This window comes from Culex quinquefasciatus, chromosome 1 (assembly GCF_015732765.1).
Source record: "Culex quinquefasciatus strain JHB chromosome 1, VPISU_Cqui_1.0_pri_paternal, whole genome shotgun sequence".
NCBI classification, from domain to species: Eukaryota; Metazoa; Arthropoda; class Insecta; order Diptera; family Culicidae; genus Culex; species Culex quinquefasciatus.
Window position 1 is genome coordinate 113,732,572 of NC_051861.1, and position 16,751 is coordinate 113,749,322.

Here is a 16,751-nt window from a genome sequence, read left to right on the forward strand (position 1 = left end):
ATTTTTTTATCGGATGATTGAATCTTACTTCTTTGATTGGAAATTTGTGATCGTTTTACGGTGTACAGATACTGAACACATATTTCAGTTTTTAAATATTTTATTGGTATTCATGTACAACTTACAAATCGATTTTTGTTCCTATTTCTTCTTCGTTTCTCACTTTTGATTTCTGGAGTACTTCTCAAACAGTTTTGTTATCCTTTTTTTATCTCATAGTTTGATTCTTATGTCCAATGACATTTAATATTTTTGAAAAAGTACTCCAAAAACCGCTCAGTTCTCGCGCAACTCTTTCGCAACGTGTTTTTTTTTTTTTTTGTTTATTTGTTTATTTTTTCTCTCATCGCTAAAACGAACCTAATATGGCTTCCACAGGGTTTCGTTTGTCGCTTCACTTTCGCCATCTATAATTTAAACTTTACTCTTAACAAAACTAAAGCCAAGTATACTATTTTCAGTCACTCCAAGAGCTTTCTCCGCGAAGCTCGTCAAAAAATTATTGAAATCACTGTTTTTTTCTAATCTTTCTAACACAACCAGTCCATCACGCTCACACTGATACATTCAACTCGATTGTTTTGTTTTGTATTGATAATTATTTTGACGCAGTTTTTTTTTTTTTTTTTTTTTGTGTGAAGCAAATGAAGTGGGTAACTAGTTCGATATCTATTCCCGTTGGCTCGCACGGCTCAACAGGTGGTGGTTCCGGAACAATTCCGCAGCGTGACACGATGAAGGGGGGCGACGACAAATAACTTACGACGATGCGATGATTGTTTTTAGGTTAGGTTTGAAGAGTATTTTTTTTTTTCGTTAAGGTTAGAAGCAATATTTTACAAAAAGAAGATTTTTTATAGGGGATATAAATTAAACCTTAGCTTTTCTAGTGTAATTTGCCATTTTGCGTACTTTCTAACCTCAAAATTTTGAGTTGCGTAATCTCTGGACAACTGTTGGAAATTCTCAAACGGGGAGAATCTTCCAGAAATACGAAAACTCCTCTAAAAAGTACGCAAAATTCCGCAAAAAATAATCACGTCCAAAAGGTTCAACTATTCACAGAAAAGCAAGAATCCAGCAAGCCCTCTCATCACTTCCGCTTCCGCTCCTCGTCGTAGCCCCGGTCCGGCGTCAAGTGACCGCTCGTCCCATCGTTCTTAACCTCAATCCGAACCTCCCGCAAGCTTTGCACCGGCCGCACGGAACTTCCGGCCACTTCGGAACCTGCACTTCCGGCGGAATAGTACGGCACCGATTCCGCCAGCACCACCATCGGATTGGCCGCCGTCACCCGTTCCCCCTCGGCGGCGTCCTCCCCGGATTCCGTCTCTTCCTCCACCCCGGGCGAACTCGGTGCCGTGACCACGATCGGCGAGCTCGTTTCCGGCGCCCCGCCACGCTCAAACTCGGCGTTTATGTCCTCCAGCGTGACCGGGGTGGTCGCGGTCAGGGCCGCAGCGGTGCTCGGCCCGGAATCGATGGAGTTCTCCGTCACGTACTGGATCGGGTGCGGTTGGTTCTGGTTGTACCGGTTGTCGTTGTCCTCGAGCTTGTTCCCGTGCAGGTCGTCGTTTTCCGCTTCCGGGCGGGCCATCGGAACCGGTTTGCCCTTGGCGCGCTGCTTTTGCATCTTTTCCTCCATCTCTTGGAATTTGATGGCGAGGTATCTGTCGGGGAAGAGGGGTGGAATTTGTAGTGGCGTTATCACAGACAAACAGATGTTAATCAGTTTCAAAATCCAATCAGCAATTTTACGGTCAATTTGAATGGCCTGAAACTCACCACGGCCGTTTTGAATTAACCACAGCGCATTTACATGCGTTTGACAGTTGCCAAAATTGTATGCACGCACCATGCATATAGATTCGAAAAGGTAAGGTCAACTGTCAAAAAATAGTCTGCACGTTTCTGTCAAAATGCCAATTTTTTTGAGAAAAAAAAAACGTTTTTAATGGGTTTTTCGGTTTAAATTAGCACCCTACACAAAAAAAAAATCCAATTTAAAGATTCAGTTTTCGTGCTAACTATTTTTTGAACAGTTGGAAAAACCGCAATACCTTATCAAAAGTACATACCTAAATGCACGCACACTCTCTCACATTTTGTGTGATGCGCGCGTTCACAACTAGATGGCTGTAGTGAATAGTGATTGATGGATTATTGGTTAAGTTGTTCAATCATTTTACTTCTATTTTTCTGTGATTTTTTCTAAACAATTACTTATAACATCATACCCAATGTGCGGTTAATTTGAATTTATAGCTATTTTGTTTTTCTTGACTTATTACGTAATGCCATATATCCTTATCTTCAATAAATGTGTAACGTATTTTTTGAACGATCCCCTTTTCCTTTGAATATGCAGCAATTCCCCACGAAAACAGCATGATTCGAAAAAAAAAGTTCTCCGACCGGGCTCAATTTTTTTCTGGGGGATCCTTGGCTGAAATAATTAGACCCGTATTTTTTTTTTGTTTGGCCATAAGGGGGAACTACGCCGTGTTAGGGTGGTTCGAAAAGAGGCAATTTTCGTCGATTTTCGCAAAAACCACTTTTTTTCAAAAAATCATATCTCCGCGCCATTTCATCCGATTTTAGCTGTCCTAGACGCAAAAGAAAGGTGATTAGTTTGGCTATTTGGAAAAAATAGTAAGAAGTTTCAAAAATCTAGCTTAACATTTGAAAAGGTTGAATGAAAACTTAAAATGATGTTTTGAAGGTCTCGGGACCAAAGAGCTTATGTCTGAAAATATTTTTTTCGAATTTCTCGGAAAATTTCACATAACATATCAAAAAATAGTGAAGTTATGTTCTCGATACTGAGATACGATTTTTGGAAAATAAAAACTGGGTTTTTCGACGCGCCACGCGCAAAAATTGGAAAATGACGAAAACGGAAAAAAATCGACTTTTTTCACTAAAACTGCGATAACTTTAAAATTTTAGCGATGACCAATACATGTTAGGGTACCAATTTTTGTAATTAAAAGACGCAACTTTTGATACCATAACATCTATAGATCATCGCTGAAATTTTTAAGTTATCGCAGTTTTAGTGAAAAAAGTCGATTTTTTTCCGTTTTCGTCATTTTCCAATTTTTGCGCGTGGCGCGTCGAAAAACCCAGTTTTTATTTTCAAAAAATCGTATCTCAGAGTATCAAGAACATAACTTTACCATTTTTTGTGAAATTATGTGTTATGTGAAATTTTCCGAGGAATCCGATAAAAATATTTTCAGACATAGGCTCTTTGGTCCCGAGACCTTCAAAACATCATTTTAAGTTTTCATTCAACCTTTTCAAATGTTAAGCTAGATTTTTGAAACTTCTTACTATTTTTTCCATATAGCCAAACTAATCACCTTTCTTTTGCGTCTAGGACAGCTAAAATCGGATGAAATGGCGCGGAGATATGATTTTTTTAAAAAAGTGGTTTTTGCGAAAATCGACGAAAATTGCCATTTTTTGAACCACCCTAACACGGCGTAGGTCACCCTAATGGCCAAACAAAAAAATACGGGTCTAGTTATTTCAGCCAAGGATCCCCCAGAAAAAAATTGAGCCCGGTCGGAGAACTTTTTTTTTCGAATCATGCTGTTTTCGTGGGGAATTGCTGTATGAATAAGTTGCTTTAATTTTTTGCATTTTTTTTATGTTTTAATTTGAAGCATTTTTTTGTTATTTTTTAAACCGACTATTTTGCTGAACAGTACATTGTATTTATTAACAAACTCAAAATATTAAACACAAAATCAAAGTTTTGAAACTTTAACGTGATAAAGAGTTTTTTTTTGGTTAGTTTTAAACATTTCCAAAAATATCTTATAAAGCAACAAATAAAGGAATTTATTCTAAAAATTTGATGTTCAAATTTGAAATTTCATAAAAAAAAACATTCAATTAAATTTTAATAAACAAAAAAGAATGTTATTCAAAAAATTACTATGAATAAATGAAAAAAGGAAAAAAAAGTACCAAACAAAATAAAATCATAGAAAAACTCAAAAAATCCAAGTTTAGGTTCAAGATTAAAATGCATTAAAACAAAAGTTAAGAAATAATAAACAAACCGAATTAAAAACATTCTTTATCATAATCAAAATTAAAATTTTCTGAGAAAATCCGATAATTGGTAAAAATTAAAATTGTTTTTGATTCAATCAACACTTTACTACTTTCAAGTTCCCTGGGCTTTGTCATAATGAGTGTCATAGGTTTGATGCTTGTTTGGCAAAGAGTATGATTTGATTCGATGTGGAATTAAAATCGAAGTGTTCAGTATATTGCTGAAGCTTCCATTTTTACGCATGGACACCACTTCATGCTGCGAGAACCCACTTTGGCGTAGTCTCAGGGCTTAATCGATGGCCGGTAAGCTGTCATCGAGACAAGGAGGTTCTCTGATAGTGGAAATATCACATTTGTACAATGAACCGCTACATATGTGATTTTTCCCTATCTTAATGTGGGTGTCAGGTTAGGATGCGGGTTCAAAAAAATAGTGTTTGTAGAATTTAGGATTTTAACTATAAATATCAACTTTTTATACTTTGCCTTTAGTTATTTAGGGACAAAATTAGTAACAGTGAATTAAGTAATTCTATCAGAATCGGTGATTTTCATTCAAGTACCATAAAAACCATTCTGATTTGTCAAAATTTCCATAGAGTCTCGATCAATCAATAGTGAAATGATATCGGACTAAATTCGTTGATCTGTTGAACTAACGGTTGTCGGATTATGATTGTATCGACCATTGTTGCGAATCGAGGATCTACTGGAATTCTGACGAACAAATGGTCGTCTCTTTTTCAATTCACGACTTGTAAAATATCAACTGTTATTTTTTTGTTTTTTTTTTTAAAAAAGAAGCCAGACAGGTTTTAAAAGAAACGTTTTTTTTTGGTTAATAATTAAAATGTCGGGGATTTGAGATAAGAATAGCTTTCGGATAGGTTGCTTTAAATCATGTATTCAATTCAAGTTAGGTAGTTATCCGCAAATGAATATTTGGACTTATATGAATAATTGAACATTTTGGACTTATGAATAACACACAACTGTGCATTTATTCTAGAGTCAGATCCATACAGCGTCAGTGTTTATTTGGTCGAAGTGTACTAATTCATTGGCAGATCTGGTTCTAGTTGTAATGTACGACAAGACTACTGACGGACGTGACAGGACGAGGGCCCAGTTTAGAGGTTTCGACATCAACGATGTGCGGCTGGATCACCCTCCCAAAAAAAAAAAAAAAAAAATCAACACTTTACTACTTTCAAGTTCAATTGGAGATAAACATTTAAATTTAAATTTCATAAAATGTAGGTAATCTAGGTTTATCGAATTGGTTTTATATTTCGGATTTTTATTAAAAAAAATTGTTATGTTTGTTTTAATTTTTTTTTTTGCACAAAAAAAAGTAATAGTTTTTTTATAGAGTTCTTCTTTTTAAATTTAAATTTTCTTATTTTGTTTAATTTTTTTAAATAAATAGCTTTTTTAAAAAAAATCTATTCCATATTTAACGATTTTTTTTAATTCCAATAAATTTTTTGATTGATTTTTATTTTGTATATTTTTGTAAAAATGTTTATTTTTCTGGATTTTGCAGGCAAAAAATATATTTTTAATTATTTTTGAATACTTTTACGTTTGAATTTTTGTATTTTGATTTGTTTTAAAATTCTCAAGTTAAATTAAAGTTCTTTTATTTTTAATCCATATTCAGTTCCTAAATTTGTGCCATTTTTTTTATTTTGTTTTGATTGTTTTTTCTTTTTTCGATGTGTTTAAAATTGTTACTAATTTTAGTTTTGATATTTTGCGAAGCTTTTTTTCGACATATTTAACTTATTTTGTTTATGTATTGTTTTTAATTCTTATTTTTTAATTTCTTTTTTACTGTTTTCCTTTTTTAATATATTTTTGAATTTATAATTTGTTTTTAGATTAGTTTTTTTTTAATTTTTGCTTTCATTTTATATTTTTGTAATTTTGATACTTTTTGTTGCGTAACACAAAAACTCCCAAATTCAAGAAAAATTGTATTTTTGCAAATTTTCCGCTTTTCTTGTCGTTGGGAGTTTAAGAATGAAATTAATGTTGAGTTTGATTAAAATTTGTTAATATTTTTGATGATAATTTAAGTTTATTTGATTTATTTTAACTGTTTATCCGATTTTTGGTTGTGTTTCTTTAAATTTACTTTTTATTTTTGCTTTTTTTTATTCAAATGTTCCTAAAATCATACAAAAGTTTAAATTTTTTTTTGTTATGTTTTTGTTAAATTTTTGTTTTTAAATTATGGTCATTTTGTGTATTTTTGGCATTTTATAATGTGTTTTTTTCTTTTAAAATATTTTGAGTTTAATTTTTAAGCTAACACAATTATACTTTAATTTTCGCTAAATATTTGTCCTTATGAGTAAATTTGTAAATTAATAAATTAAGAGAAACACAACCAAAAATCTGATTACCAATTAAAATAAGTCGAATAAATAAAAATTATAAATCAAATCTAACTAAAATATATCCATAACATGAAAAGTTAAATTTTATTCAAGTTCAAAATTATTTTCACACTTAAACTCCCAAGGTCAAAAAAGGAGGAAACTTGCAAAAAAATACTCCTTTTTCTTAATGTTTGGAGTTTCTGTGTTAAAAACGAAATAAAATATTACAAAAATTACAGAAAAGAAAAAATTGTAAAAAACAAATCTTAAAAAAATAAACAAATTATAAATTGAGAAAAATAAGGGAAAAAAAAGAATTGAAAAATAAATCAAAAACAAAACATGAGAAAACAACTTCGTAGGCTAAACAGTAAAACTTAACTTAGTAACAATTTTAAACATATAACAAATAAAAAATAGGCATATCAAAAATTTAGGAACTAAAAATGGAATGAAAACAAACGAACCCTTATTTTATATGAGAAATTTATACAAATCAAAATCCGGAAATTAAAGCGAAAAAAGTTACAAAAATTATTAAAATTATTTTTTTGCATGCTAAACACAACAATAAACATTATTTAAAAAAATATATAAAATCATGGAAAAAGTTAAAAATTAAAAAAAAATGAACATTTTCTGTAGCTTTTGTGATTTTTTTTGTTTTGTTTTATTTACTTGTTTTATGTGTTTTAAAATATTTATTTAGTTTTTTTTTATTAAATTTTCTTATTTCAATTGTTTTTTATGTTTCCTTGTGTTTTGTTGTATTTTTTTTTTAGTTTATGTCAAATAAAAATTTGTAATGCAGTTTTTTGTTTTGTTAAATATTTGTTTCGTTGTATTTAGTACTGTTTTGATTTTTTGCAGTTCATAATGTTTATTTTTAGCTTTTTAGTTAACTTTTATTTTCTTATTTGGTTCACTTCGATTAAACTTCCTGTTTTTACCGTTTTCAATAATTTTGTTATGTATTCAATTGTTTTTTTAGCTTGGTTTCAATTTTATGTATCTTGTAATGTTTAGTATTATTTAGTTGACTTATGAACTTCATTCATTTTGTGTTTGTTTTACTCTGTTGTGTTGTCTTATTTTATTTTTTTTTTGATTTTTGCTTTTGTTTTGTTGGCTTTTTCATTGCATGTTTAGTTCGCTTTGTTTTATTCTACTTGTTTTTATCACTTTTATTTCTTTCTTTAAGTTTTTTCAAACTTTTATTTATTATTATTGTTTATCACTTCAATATTGTTCACTTTTTTTAATTTGACATTCATTTGCCTTTGGACCGAATCCGTTGTTAATTTATGCATTATTTATTATTTTGTTTTTTTTTATGGTTTCAGTTGTTTAATGGTGTTGTTTCTTCTTTTAGAACTTGGTTCTGTTAGTAACCTTTTTATAGCAAGTAAAGAATGATTTTGAGTATTTTTTTTAGATTTATTTCCAATTCGACATTTTTATTTGTTTTATTTATTTTGTGGTTTAAAAATATTACTGAATCGTTTTTTATTCCGTCGTGAAACTACTTACTTTTCCTGTCATTCTTGAACGACAAAATAGCCTACTTTTCTGTACCAAAAATAACAGAATCGAATAGCAACACTTTTCAAAATAAATGCTGAAAAGTTCTACTTTTCAGCACTGAAATGGGTGCTGAAAAGTTGAACTTTTCAGCACTTGTTTCGAAAAGTAACACTTTTCAACATTTTTTTGATTTAAACGATTTATTGATAAAATACATGAAAATTTTACTTAAAATTTCACCCAATGGGTGTTTTTCGGAATTGCAAAAAATGTTGTATGGAACTCGTTGCAAAACTTGATTTTTTCAGCACTCTTCGTATTTATCCAACTCGGTGAACCTCGTTGGATAAATGTACGACTCGTGCTGAAAAAATCCTCTTTTTGCAACTTGTTGCATAAACTACTATTTTCACATTGTTTAAAAAATTCTTGACAAAAATACATTTGCAAAAACATCCCTCACTAGCGCCATCTAGTTGTGAACGCACGAACCACACGAATTGTTGTGGTAGTGTGCGTGCACTCAGTTTCAAGCAACTGTCAAACGCGTTTGTGGTGAATTCAACGTTTCTGTGGTGAGTTTTCCAACCATTAATTTTCTTAGTATCTTATTCTACTCACTTATCCACCAGCGGTCCGCTGTAATCCTCGGGAAACTTGGGCGTAAACGGCAGAATGTACTTGTACAGCCGCTCGTTCAGCACGTACAGTTGCGCCGTCGTCGAGCACTTGACGTTGAACCACCAATCACACGTGAGCGCCACCTGGCTGAAGATCGTCCCGTTCGGACACAGGAAGCTGGCCTTGCCCCCGTTCAGGTCACAGTAGTGCCACACCTGACAGTTGGTCTCCGGGTCGCCGAAGAAGCCCTTGTAGCGTTGCTCCTTGCACGAGAAGCTGGTTTCGGGGATCTCGGCCAGGTTCGGGTAGTCGATGCCGGGACGGCCCGAGGTTGGTCCAGGGGGGGCTTTGCCGGTGGGTGGGGAGTCGGAGTTGGACTCGTCGTCGTCGACGACAGGTTTCTTCGGGGGTTTCTTGGACTTTGGAGGGGGTGCCCCTGCGGGGGGTTGGTAGTCCTGGTAGTCCTGGTCCGGGTAGGTTTGGGACGGTTGTTGGTGGACCTGCTGGGACGCCTTGAGATTGTTGAGGATCTTGACCAGGGTGCGGATCGAGTTGTCGATGTTGTCCGGGGTGAGGGTCTTGGGGAGGTGGTTGCTGTCCTGGAGCTTCTTGAGCAGGTCGGCGAGGGAGGTTGACCCGGAGGAGCTGGCGGTGTCGACGATCTGGGTTGGGGTCGCGGGTCGGGGTGACGGTTTGTGGTGGTAGATTGGGCGCGCTGGCTTGTGGTAGGTTACTTGGGGTTCCTCGGGTGGGGCCGGAACCAGCTTGGTGACCTTGGTCGGTTTGGACATTGGGATGTAGTTCGGTTGAGGTCGCTGCTGTTGGTAGGTCTGCTGGACGTACGACTTGTAGTCGGAGAAGTGGTCAAAGTAGTTGGGACCTGGCGATCGGATGTCCGCGGGTTGGAGCTTCTCGGTGAGGTGTTGCCTGAGCGGGGGAGGAGCCTTCGTGGAGCTTGGCTTGTAGTGGTGGGGCTTCTGCCGTACGGAGTACTTGGGGCGGATCGTCGAGGTGACCTGCGGCGGAGCCGCCGTAGTCGTAACGTAGTAGGTATCCTTGATCAACGGATGTGGCCGCGGAGTTGAGTACTCCACGTGGACTGGTACCGGTCTTGGCGTTGAGTACTCGACGGCGACAGGGATCGGAACCGCTACCGGCTTCACCGGCGGCTTGTACACGTGATCGTAGTTGGGTTTGTGGACGACCGGCTTCGGCTTGTAGTACTCGCGATCGTCGTCGTCCTGATCGTCGTCCAGGTAGGACGGCTTGGCGATTGTGACCGGCTTCGGGATCGGCTTGTAAATCTCCAGCTCGTCCAGGTAGGGCGTCGAAGCCGGCTTCTCCTTGTACGACGGAGGAGTTCGAAGTCCCGCGGGCTTCTCCTGGTAGTAGAGTTGGTTTGGTTCCGGGGAGGGCTTCACCAGGACGTACGTTGTTTGGGGTTTTGGAGCGGGTCGACTGTTGTAGGTTGGCTGGGGTTGGTTGACCTCTTCTTCGCTGCTTTCGTCCAGGATGTGGTGAGTTGATCCGCTGGAGCCGGACGATGATCCGTACAGAGGGGTGAACGATCCGGGAAGCTTGTTCGACGGCAGGAACGGGTTGATTTGGTACTTTTTGTAGGCCGAGACCTGCTGGTACTGAGAGAAAAAAAATTGTCAAAATTGTCAAAATTGTCAAAATTGTCAAAATCGTCAAAATTGTCAAAATTGTCCATATTGCCAAAATTGTCAAAATTGTCAAAATTTTCCAAAAAAAAAGTCAAAATTGTCAAAATTGTCAGAACTGTCAAAATTATCAAAATTGTCAAAATTGTCAAAATTGTCAAAATTGTCAAAATTGACAAAATTGTCAAAATTGTCAAAATTGTCAAAATTGTCAAAATTGTCAAAATTGTCAAAATTGTCAAAATTGTCAAAATTTACAAAATTTACAAAATTTACAAAATTTACAAAATTGACAAAATTGACAAAATTGACAAAATTGACAAAATTGACAAAATTGACAAAATTGACAAAATTGACAAATTTGTCAAAATTGTCAAAATTGTCAAAATTGTCAAAATTGTCAAAATTGGTAAAATTGACAAAATTGTCAAAATTGTCAAAATTGTCAAAATTGTCCAAATTGTCCAAATTGTCCAAATTTTCCAAATTGTCCAAATTGTCAAAGTTGTCAAAATTGTCAATTTTCAAAATTGTCCAAAATTGTCAAAATTGACAAAATTGTCAAAATTGTCAAAATTGTCAAAATTGTCAAAATTTTCAAAATTGTCAAAATTGTCAAAATTGTCAAAATTGTCAAAATTGTCAAAAATGACAAAATTGACAAAATTGACAAAATTGTCCAAATTGTCCAAATTGTCCAAATTGTCCAAATTTTCCAAATTGTCCAAATTGTCCAAATTTTCCAAATTGTCCAAATTGTCAAAGTTGTCAAAATTGTCATAATTGTCAAAATTGTCAAAATTGTCAAAATTGTCAAAATTGACAAAATTGACAAAATTGACAAAATTGACAAAAATTGACAAAAATTGACAAAATTGACAAAATTGTCAAAATTGTCAAAATTGGTAAAATTGTCAAAATTGTCAAAATTGTCAAAATTGTCAAAATTGTCAAAATTGTCAAAATTGTCAAAATTGTCAAAATTGTCAAAATTGTCAAAATTTACAAAATTTACAAAATTGACAAAATTGACAAAATTGTCAAAATTGTAAAAATTGTAAAATTGTAAAATTGAAAAATTGTCAAAATTGTAAAAATTTTAAAAATTGTCATAATTGTCATAATTGTCAAAATTGACAAAATTGTCAAAATTGTCAAAATTGACAAAATGGACAAAATAGACAAAATTGTCAAAATTGTCAAAATTGTCAAAATTGTCAAAATTTTCAAAATTGTCAACATTTTCACAATCGTCAAAATTGACAAAATTGACAATATTTGTCACAATTGTCAAAATTGTCAAAATTGTCATAATTGTCAAAATTGACAAAATTGTCAAAATTGTCAAAATTTTCACAATCGTCAAAATGGACAAAATTGACAAAATTTGTCACAATTGTCAAAATTGTCAAAATTGTCAAAATTGTCATAATTGTCATAATTGTCAAAATTGACAAAATTGTCAAAATTGTCAAAATTGTCAAAATTGTCAACATTGTCAACATTGTCAAAATTGTCAAAATTGTCAAAATTGTCAAAATTGTCAAAATTGTCAAAATTGTCAAAATTGTCAAAATTGTCAAAATTGTCAAAATTTTCAAAATTGTCAAAATTGTCAAAATTGTCAAAATTGTCAAAATTGTCAAAAATGACAAAATTGACAAAATTGACAAAATTGTCCAAATTGTCCAAATTGTCCAAATTGTCCAAATTTTCCAAATTGTCCAAATTGTCCAAATTTTCCAAATTGTCCAAATTGTCAAAGTTGTCAAAATTGTCATAATTGTCAAAATTGTCAAAATTGTCAAAATTGTCAAAATTGACAAAATTGACAAAATTGACAAAATGGACAAAATTGACAAAAATTGACAAAATTGACAAAATTGTCAAAATTGTCAAAATTGGTAAAATTGTCAAAATTGTCAAAATTGTCAAAATTGTCAAAATTGTCAAAATTGTCAAAATTGTCAAAATTGTCAAAATTGTCAAAATTGTCAAAATTGTCAAAATTGTCAAAATTTACAAAATTTACAAAATTGACAAAATTGACAAAATTGTCAAAATTGTAAAAATTGTAAAAATTGTAAAAATTGAAAAAATTGTCAAAATTGTAAAAATTTTAAAAATTGTCATAATTGTCATAATTGTCAAAATTGACAAAATTGTCAAAATTGTCAAAATTGACAAAATGGACAAAATAGACAAAATTGTCAAAATTGTCAAAATTGTCAAAATTGTCAAAATTTTCAAAATTGTCAACATTTTCACAATCGTCAAAATTGACAAAATTGACAATATTTGTCACAATTGTCAAAATTGTCAAAATTGTCATAATTGTCAAAATTGACAAAATTGTCAAAATTGTCAAAATTTTCACAATCGTCAAAATGGACAAAATTGACAAAATTTGTCACAATTGTCAAAATTGTCAAAATTGTCAAAATTGTCATAATTGTCATAATTGTCAAAATTGACAAAATTGTCAAAATTGTCAAAATTGTCAAAATTGTCAACATTGTCAACATTGTCAAAATTGTCAAAATTGTCAAAATTGTCAAAATTGTCAAAATTGTCAAAATTGTCAAAATTGTCAACATTGTCAACATTGTCAAAATTGTCAAAATTGTCAAAATTGTCAAAATTGTCAAAATTGTCAAAATTGTCAAAATTGTCAACATTGTCAAAATTGACAAAATTGTCAAAATTGTCAAAATTGTCAAAATTGTCGAAATTGTCAAAATTGTCAAAATTGTCATAATTGTCATAATTGTCGAAATTGCCAAAATTGGTCCAAATTGTCAAAATTGGTCCAAATTGTCAAAATTGTCAAAATTGTCAAAATTGTCGAAATTGTCAAAATTGTCAAAATTTTCTAAACTGACAAAATTGTTCCTGCTCGTGGATTAGAGAAACCTATAAAAATAATAACTAGCGAGCAGCGATGCCACGCAGAGTGCTAGAAAAATCGAACCTAACGTGACCAACCTTGATCGGACTCCTGGTGACCGGCGCCGGGGTCGGCGTAACCAGCAGATTCACCGAACCGCCGCCCGAAATCCCGTTGGACTGAACCGAGGGTTGCGGTTTGGGCTGCTCAACCGCGTACAGCTTCGACGACGGTGGATGTGCGAACTGCTGCTGCTGGTGTTGCTGAAGCTGATTGCGGGCACTGTACAGCAGCGGTAGATTTGGGTCGCGACCTGACCCGGAGGTCGAGGACGAGCTCGAGCTTGGTTGGTGGCGCTGGGTGTACTCGTACTGGATGGGCGCGTTGTTGATCAGGATCGTCTTGAGCGGTTGACTCTGCGAGGAGGTCGACGAAGATCCGGAAGAACTGCTCTGATAGCGCAGATGCATCTGAGGTTGGTAGGACTGGTAGACTAGGGGTAGATCGCCGCCGAGTCCGGACAGGGAAGAGGTTTGCTGTTGTTGCTGTTGGGGAAGTCGAGTCTGGTACTGTTGCAGCGATAGGATCGGAGACTTGCTCGATTGGTGGGACTGCGGCGATTGGTGCTGACTTCCGGATCCTCCCTGGTGATGGTGATGGTGGATATATTGCGTGGGTTGCGATTGCTCCTGGGGTCGTGGTTGGGAGCGCTGCGAAAGGTAGAAAAGAGGCTTTAAAAATCATGTTCAATCATGACACGTCGCCGTGCCTTCCGAGTTGTAATGCTATGGGAAGATCTTAGACCATCGAATTGCATTTAAACACGTTATTTGTCTTCTCAGCAATGATGCTATGGAGAGAACTTTAATAACCACGTTTAGTCGCCGTGCCTTCCGAGTTGTGGCGTTATGAAACTGGTCAAAATAATCCTTTTTTTGTTTTTTTTTTTCGCAATTTCATTTGAGTAAGAACATCGAGCATAATATTAACTCATTACCACCGTAATAACACCCTCTTCGGCCCATCCCTTCGCCAATTTTCCCTTCACCAAATTTGGCACCAAGTCAATCAAAACACCCCCTTCAGAGAACACACTCGCAATTGTCTTACGCAACGAGTTGATTTGATGCTGGAGAGCTACTTAAATTGACTCCTCACCCATCAACCTTCAAATCCCGCGCCCAAACCACACCTCACATGTCTGTTTCTTCTTGAGCGTGGGCGGCTAATCAAAAACCAATTAAAGCGGCCTTCCCTTTCTGACGTTAATTAGACAGCGTGAGTGTAAATTACAACCGGCGCCGGATTTCGGGGGCCAAGAATCTGCAATCAAACTCAATCTCAAACACACCTCCAAAATGGCAAATGCATAAATGCGTCGAGATCTCGGAATTTGAACCGGACAGCTGGATGGATGGATTTCACGTGCCCCACAAGACAGGTCGAGATGTGACAAGACCGGACCGGAGAGTGGCACACGTAAATCATAATAAATCCCCTCCGCCTGATGGGCGCCCACTCAGGGTTCTGATTGAGGATAGTTGAGGTGAGTTCGAAGGATCTGTCACAGAGGATGGATACTCTGATGGACGTGGGACACTCACACACTCGAAATAGTTGGGGACAATTTCTGACTTGAGGGTGATGTGTACTGTCAGATTGTGGTGGTTTAAAATTCTTTAAATCCTTAAAATTCTTTAAATTTTTTTTAAATTCTGTGAATTCTTCAATTTTTTTGGATTTTTAAAATTCTTAAAGTTCATAAAATTCTTGAAATTCTTGAAATTCTTAAAATTCTTAAAAATTTTAAAATTCTCAAAATTCTTAATATTCTTAAAATTCTTAAAATTCTTAAATTTTTTAAAAATTTAAAAATTTAAAAATTCTTAAATTTCTTCAAATTCTTAAAATTCTTAAAATACTTTAAATTCTTCAAATTCTTCAAATTCTTCAAATTCTTTAAATTCTTTAAATTGTTTAAATTCTTTAAATTCTTTTTAAATTCTTTAAATTCTTTAAATTCTTTAAATTCTTTAAATTCTTTAAATTCTTAAAATTCTTAAAATTCTTTAAATTCTTTAAATTCTTTAAATTCTTTAAATTCTTTAAATTCTTTAAATTCTTTAAATTCTTTAAATTCTTTAAATTCTTTAAATTCTTTAAATTCTTTAAATTCTTTAAATTCTTTAAATTCTTTAAATTCTTTAAATTCTTTAAATTCTTTAAATTCTTTAAATTCTTTAAATTCTTTAAATTCTTTAAATTCTTTAAATTCTTTAAATTCTTTAAATTCTTTAAATTCTTTAAATTCTTTAAATTCTTTAAATTCTTTAAATTCTTTAAATTCTTTAAATTCTTTAAATTCTTTAAATTCTTTAAATTCTTTAAATTCTTTAAATTCTTTAAATTCTTTAAATTCTTTAAATTCTTTAAATTCTTTAAATTCTTTAAATTCTTTAAATTCTTTAAATTCTTTAAATTCTTTAAATTCTTTAAATTCTTTAAATTCTTTAAGTTCTTTAAATTCTTTAAATTCTTTAAATTCTTTAAATTCTTTAAATTCTTTAAATTCTTTAAATTCTTTAAATTCTTTAAATTCTTTAAATTCTTTAAATTCTTTAAATTCTTTAAATTCTTTAAATTCTTTAAATTCTTTAAATTCTTTAAATTCTTTAAATTATTTAAATTCTTTAAATTCTTTAAATTCTTTAAATTCTTTAAATTCTTTAAATTCTTTAAATTCTTTAAGTTCTTTAAATTCTTTAAATTCTTTAAATTCTTTAAATTCTTTAAATTCTTTAAATTCTTTAAATTCTTTAAGTTCTTTAAATTCTTTAAATTCTTTAAATTCTTTAAATTCTTTAAATTCTTTAAATTCTTTAAATTCTTTAAATTCTTTAAATTATTTAAATTATTTAAATTCTTTAAATTTTTTAAATTCTTAAAATTCATAAAATTCTTAAAATTCTTAAAAATTTTAAAAATCATAAATTTTTTTAAATTCTTAAAATTCTTAAAATTTTTAGAACTCTTAAAATTCTTAAAATTCTCAAAACTTTTAAAACTCTTGATTTTTTTTGAAATTCATAAAATTCTTGAAATTCTTGAAATTCTTGAAATTCTAGAAATTTTCAAAAATTTATAATTCTCAGATTTTTTTTTTCAATTTTGAAATTCTTAAAATTCTTGAGATTCTATGAATTTAAAACATCCTCAATTACTTAAAATTCTTAAAATTTTAAAAATTCTGAACATTCTTAAAATTCATAAATCCTTTAACTTTTAAATATTCTTGAATATTCTTAAATATTCTTAAATATTCTTAAATATTCTTAAATATTCTTAAATATTCCTAAATATTCTTAAATATTCTTAAATATTCTTGAATATTCTTAGATATTCTTAAATTTTCTTAAATATTGTTAAATATTCCTAAATGTTCTTAAATATTTTTCAATATTCTTCAATATTCTCAAATATTCATCAATGTCCTTAAATATTCTTAAATGTTCTTAAATATTCTTTTATATTCCACAATATTCCTAATTTTTTATCTTTAACAAGCCCTACCCGACAAACTTCGTTCTGCCTTTTTTT

The 16,751-nt window shown here is 32.4% G+C and overlaps 2 protein-coding genes across 2 annotated transcripts in view; one reads left to right on the forward strand and one right to left on the reverse strand.

Moving 5' to 3' along the window:
• LOC6045627 overlaps nt 1-16,751 on the forward strand; it is a 342,844-nt gene that overhangs the window by 4,283 nt on the left and 321,810 nt on the right. The window lies entirely within an intron of this gene.
• The window catches only part of LOC6048774, a 307,506-nt gene continuing 290,874 nt past the window's right edge, over nt 120-16,751 (reverse strand). Inside the window, exons 4-6 of the mRNA XM_038249557.1 lie at nt 13,253-13,864; nt 8,604-10,240; nt 120-1,670 (exon numbers count right to left, since the gene is read on the reverse strand). Coding sequence (XP_038105485.1) covers nt 1,094-1,670; nt 8,604-10,240; nt 13,253-13,864 — 2,826 coding nt within the window. The 3' untranslated portion in view covers nt 120-1,093. The remainder of the gene's footprint in view (nt 1,671-8,603; nt 10,241-13,252; nt 13,865-16,751) is intronic.